At 40.1% G+C, this 6,050-nt stretch overlaps 1 protein-coding gene across 1 annotated transcript; it reads left to right on the top strand.

Moving 5' to 3' along the window:
* The first annotated feature begins 1,236 nt into the window (after nt 1-1,236).
* LOC107487602 (LRR receptor-like serine/threonine-protein kinase HSL2) lies at nt 1,237-5,457 on the top strand. Its single transcript, XM_016108268.3, has 2 exons — nt 1,237-4,191; nt 4,622-5,457. The coding sequence occupies exons 1-2, from the start codon at nt 1,566-1,568 to the stop codon at nt 5,002-5,004; spliced, it is 3,009 nt and encodes a 1,002-aa protein (XP_015963754.1). The 5' UTR covers nt 1,237-1,565; the 3' UTR covers nt 5,005-5,457.
* Nucleotides 5,458-6,050: the final 593 nt, after the last annotated feature.

The following is a 6,050-nucleotide window of genomic DNA, read 5'->3' on the forward strand; positions in this document are numbered from 1 at the left end:
TTGAATCCTGGCCTAGCTATATGATTAATTATTGACTCACAATGAAGGCTCCCAATTTTTCTTTACCAAGTCAAAAAAGTGATACCCCAAGCATAGAAGGTTAGTGAGCCTTCTTTTGTCGCTTTTTAATATGGTTTCATGTTGAGTGTGGCAACAACAGCCTTTTGACCTACTACCATATGATTCATATTATTATTATAAACCAAATGGGCTAACTCATTAATTAGTTCAACTAATTATCCCTTTAGGTTTGATTCAAAGTTATTATATGCTTAGCATACTTAAGAGAGTTAAGAGTTATCTTCTTAGCTCATGCTATAAGTAATGCAACATCATACTATACGCAATACATGCACTTGAAATTGCAAGGTGACGCACAAAACCATTAAGTATTAGTAGTAGTAGCAGTCCATGACACTATGATAAGTGCCATGGAACCATTGCTTAATGACAGAGGAGTCATGTTTTATTTTCTCTCCTTGATTTCAGTGACCAAATGATATGATATGATGTCCTGTGTCCCCAACCCACAAGCAATAGTTTTGTCATGGCATTTTCAACGAGTTATTAAACCTTGTCCCATTTAGCAATTGTCTTTCTCATCATATTGAATGAACGAGGCTCCACTGCACCATCATCACTACAAGAAAAAACAGCAATCTTAACATAAATGAGCCTCCACTGCATCATTATGTATCATTGGTCTATTGAGTTTAATACAGTAGTAATTCATGTTTAACATACATACAATTAATAAGTATTTGTTTATCTAGAAAAGAGGGGTTGGCGACAGCTATATTGTCCTCTATCAAACAGCTGATTCTTCACGACGACGCAGAGCCATAGCCACTGATTCTTCGCCAAGCATTAACTACTTGTTGTCTTTTTTAATAGTAAAAAAACGTAAGGAATGGGAACTGAATTAGCCTACTTGATGCTATTGTTAATTCTCATTTTCCTCTGGCTTTGAGCATTATATGGTTGGTGCACGTGGGAAATTGCAATGCTTGTAGAACGTTAAAACAGTGGTTAGATTAGTTTTCGAATCATTCTTTAGTAAGTAGTGGATCATTTACTTGAAGTCTTCTAAAATAATGATATTGGTTACTACTATATTGGCTAAGCGGAATAAGTCCAATTTTGAAAATTAAGGCCTTAAATGTTCTTATGCTTTGTCACTGTTCTCGTTTGGTGGTCATATCTCCTCCTACAGTAAAAAGAAGAATTTGTTCTCTGTTGGAGTTGATTTAAACCAAACATGGTTGACGATGTTTGTCCATTATTCTCATTTTTTACAGCCCCTAATTGGTGATGGCAGGGGGCGTATCATAGCTGGTTGCTAAGTGCAATGCACTAGCTAGAAAACGATTCTTCTTCTAGAAATATGCCTCCTGCTTCAAAAAGAACTTTGAAAAGTGATCATTGAACACACTGCGTGCTCCCAAAAGACAACCCCTCACCGTTCACCGCCATCATCTACATGCATTAACTAGTAAAATAAGACCGATAATAATCATTGACTCTATTCAACTCAGAATTTGATCATTCTGTTCTCACTTCTCAACATGCCGCAACACATTTTCAACCCTGTGCGATTCTTGCTACTGGTTTTACTATGCTCAAGTCGTTTGACTCAAGGGATGTCGTTTTCACTTTCTCTCACAAGAGGCACCCAGATTTTGCAGCAAGTGAAGAACACTGAGCTTCAAGACCAAAACGACAGCCTCAAAAACTGGTCACTCGACGCACACAGCACTAGTCCTTGCAACTGGACCGGCATTACCTGTGACGCACGGAACCAATCGGTTCTCTCCATCGACCTCTCCGAAACCGGCGTCTCCGGCTCTTTCCCATCCGGTTTTTGCCGCATTCAGACTCTCCAAACCCTCAACCTCGCTTCCAACTTTCTAGGCGGCGCCATCTCCTCTGAATCACTCTCTCTGTGTTCCCACCTCCGCGTCTTGAACCTCTCTGACAACATCTTCGTCGGACCTCTGCCGGAATTCTCGCTGGAATTTTCTCAACTAACAGAACTCGACCTCTCAAAGAACAACTTCAGCGGCGAAATTCCGGCCAGTTTCGGCCGGTTCCCGAACCTGAACGTGCTCGTTCTATCAGGGAACCTTCTCAACGGAACCATTCCTCCATTCTTGGGGAACCTCGGTGCGCTAGTTCATCTTGAACTCGCGTATAACCCATTGAAACCAGGATCATTACCTTCACAAATAGGAAACCTCTCTAACCTGGAAATTCTGTTCCTCGCACAAAATAACCTCATAGGTGAAATACCAGACTCCATTGGAAACCTCATGAAGCTCAAGAACTTGGATTTGTCTCAGAACTCATTGTCAGGTAAGATCCCAAGCAGCATTTCAAGATTGAAGAGTGTGAAGCAAATAGAGCTATTCTATAACCAGCTTTCTGGCGAAGTTCCACGTGGCATAGGAAACCTCACAAGTTTGGTTCGTTTGGACCTCTCTCAGAACGCTCTCACGGGAACACTGCCAGATTCAGTTGCTGCATTGCGCCTTAATTCTCTTAACTTGAACGACAACCTTCTCAGTGGAGAAATCCCTATTAGTCTATCTTCGAACCCTAAGTTGCAGCAATTGAAGCTCTTCAACAACAGTTTCACCGGGAAACTACCGGAAGATCTCGGAAGATACTCTGAGTTAGAGGAATTCGATGTCTCAACCAATGATTTCGCCGGTGAATTGCCCAAGTACCTTTGCCAAGGGAACAAGCTTCAGCGTTTCCTCACTTTCACGAATCGGTTTTCCGGAACTATTCCTGATCAATACGGAGACTGTGATTCTCTTGAATATGTCAGAATCGAGAACAACCAGTTCTCCGGTCAAGTACCACCGAAGTTCTGGAGCCTCCCGAAGCTTCAGCTTCTTCAAATGGATAACAACAGGTTTGAAGGTTCTGTCTCTTCTTCTATATCCAGCGCCAGGGGAATCACTGTTCTTCTTTTATCCGGTAACAGCTTCTCAGGGAATATTCCGAGGGAATTTTGCGAACTCGATCAGCTTGTGAAGATTGACATCAGCAAGAACAGGTTTTCCGGCGAAGTTCCCGGTTGCATAACAGGGTTGAAAAGGTTGCAGAAGCTTAGGATGCAGAATAACGCGTTCTCCGGTGATATTCCCGGTAATGTGAGCTCATGGACCGAGTTGACTGAGTTGAACTTGTCTCATAACCAGTTCTCCGGTTCGATCCCGCCAAAACTCGGTGACTTGCCGCAGTTGACTTACCTTGATCTCGCCGGAAACTTGCTGACAGGTGAGATTCCGGTGGAGCTGACGAAACTCACACTCAATCAATTCAATATATCTGACAACAAATTGTACGGAGAAGTTCCTTCAGGTTTCAACCACCAAGTTTACTTGTCAGGTCTAATGGGAAACCCTGGTCTCTGTAGCTCAGTTATTAAAGAGCTTTCTCCTTGTTCCAAACGCAGACCCTTTTCCATCATTGCTATACTTGCTTTATCTGCAAGTGTAGTGCTCCTTCTGCTGTCTTTGTTCTGTTTCTTGAAGAAAACAAAGTCAATTCATTTTGGTGCCAAGTCCAAGCGTTCATTCAAGACAACAACTTTCCAACGGGTTGCTTTCAACGAAGAAGATATATTTCCCTTGTTAACTGATGAGAATGTGATTGCTTCTGGAAGTTCCGGTCGGGTCTACAGAGTGAACCTTGCCAAGACGGGTCAGAAAGTGGCGGTGAAGAAGCTTTGGGGAGGAGGAAGACAAGAGCCAGACACGGAGACTGAATTGGTGTTCAGATCGGAGATTGAGACCTTGGGGATGATCCGGCATGCTAACATTGTGAAGCTGTTGTTCAGTTGCAGTGGTGATGATTTCAGGATATTGGCGTATGAGTACATGGAGAATGGAAGCTTGGGTGATGTTTTGCATGGGGAGAAGTGTGGTGAGTTGTTGGATTGGAACAAGAGGTTTGAAATTGCTGTGGGTGCGGCTATGGGGTTGGCTTATTTGCACCATGATTGTGTGCCTGCTATAGTTCATAGGGATGTGAAGAGCAATAACATATTGCTTGATCATGAGTTTAGGCCTTGTGTAGCAGATTTTGGGCTTGCTAAGACCTTGCAGCGTGAGGCTGGTGAGGGAGGTGCTGGTGCCGGTGCCATGTCCAGGGTTGCTGGATCATATGGTTACATTGCCCCGGGTAAGTTCTTTGGAAGATTTTGGGGTATTATTCAAATTGATCACCACATATGTAGACTTTTTTGTTTTCATAGTCCATACTCTTAATTGGTAAACACAAAAGCTAGTTACAAGCTAAAACCTGTCATTGTCTAGGTGTTAGAACTTAGAATTGTGTAGTAGCATTAGCATTTAGAATTCAGATAATAACAAAAAAGAAGAGGCTTTATTATTTGGTGCATAAGTTTTCAGTATAGTGTATATTGGGGACATTGATTCAAGAGAACCGATAAATGAGATCACCATTCAAGGGAAAGTAATGACCACCATGAATCATGATAAGTATCTAGCAGCTTAGTTTAGACTAGGGATGTGTCAATTTGAGTTAAGGTTCAAGTTATTTGTTTTGGGAAGGTTTATTGCTAATATCTACCTAATTGATCCACTTGCAGAGTATGCTTATACGCTCAAAGTAACTGAAAAGAGTGATGTGTACAGTTTTGGTGTGGTTTTGATGGAACTGATCACGGGCAAGAGGCCAAATGACCCTTCCTTTGGTGAGAACAAGGACATAGTGAGATGGGTTACTGAGACTGCTTTGCTATCATCTGTTGAAGAAGAAAATGGCAGTTTTGAGGGTGGTCACGATCATATTGATATCATCGCTAAGATTGTGGACCCAAGATTGAACCCAGCAACTTGTGATTATCAAGAGTTTGAGAAAGTTCTAAATGTGGCCCTACTTTGCACCTCAGTGTTTCCCATTAACAGACCCTCAATGAGAAGGGTGGTTGAATTGCTCAAGGACCATAAGCTGCCTTGTCCCAAGTTATGATAATACACTCCAGCTTCCAAACTCTTAGAGAAAGGACACAAATTTTGAAGTGCAAAAGTGGGAGGCAGTAGGCAGCAGGCACTATGTACTAGACACCAAATCAAAGCGATTGTTGGCTCTTTTTTGCAGGGGAAATTACATACAGTAAACTCTGACATACTAATTATTAATTATTGAGTAACTGAATAGTTATTATGAGTGATTATGGGACTTAATTGCTGGTTAATCTCCATTGTATATTTTATTCTCTTTAGTGATTTTTGTCTGATATAGGCAAAGCTACAGGCAGTAAGAAATACTGTCCTGCACGGTGCCACATGTACATTTTATATCCCTAGCTGTTAAAAGTGTTGTATTCAAGATTAATACTAGAGATTGGATAGTAGCAGGAATCGTTGTTCTTCCTTATATGAAAACTTAGGCTAAAGTTACCGAGGTACAGTGGAATTCTGTTCTTTTACCTTTACTCTTGCTTGGTTTTCAAGAATTTTGTGTAGAAATCTAGTTCAGGGATTAAGGTATATATACTTTCTGCAGCAGTCTAGTTCATGTATGACATACTTGCATTCTCTTCATAGATCAAACCTTAAATGTTAACAACTTGCCCTGGCATGTTTCCTTTCGGCTTTAAATAACACTCCACCCTAGTAGGAAAAACAAAATTTTCTGCCTGTCTTGTAATTATTTTTCCTCTTTGTAGATATTAGATAATTATTTGTCAGAAAATTTAAGTTTTTATATACGTCATTAAAATAATTTCTCATTTATCTTTTCATATTTGAAATTCAATAGTAGTTGTTTCTGAGAACAGGACAAGACACTGAGAACAAGATATAAAGAATAGATACACAAAATTTTGTGTTCTTGTATAATGTTTGCTGTTAAACTAGAACAAATTATGAAAATATAATTTATTCTATTTTTTTTAATTCAAAAAATTTGAAATGAAAAATATAATAATAAAAAATTAACAAGAATAATGAAAAAAAATGAAAAATAAGTTGTGTCTCTTATTAGTGTCTCGGTATTTTTTCTGTCAGGATAGA

This window comes from Arachis duranensis, chromosome 5, assembly GCF_000817695.3.
Source record: "Arachis duranensis cultivar V14167 chromosome 5, aradu.V14167.gnm2.J7QH, whole genome shotgun sequence".
NCBI lineage: Eukaryota > Viridiplantae > Streptophyta > Magnoliopsida > Fabales > Fabaceae > Arachis > Arachis duranensis.

What these genes read in the sequence shown, in the direction of transcription:
- LOC107487602 (XM_016108268.3), top strand. Translation starts at nt 1,566, where the DNA reads ATGCCGCAACACATTTTCAACCCTGTGCGATTCTTGCTACTGGTTTTA. An exon ending in ATATGGTTACATTGCCCCGG is followed by an intron (nt 4,192 to 4,621) that starts GTAAGTTCTTTG and finishes ATCCACTTGCAG; the next exon opens with AGTATGCTTATACGCTCAAA.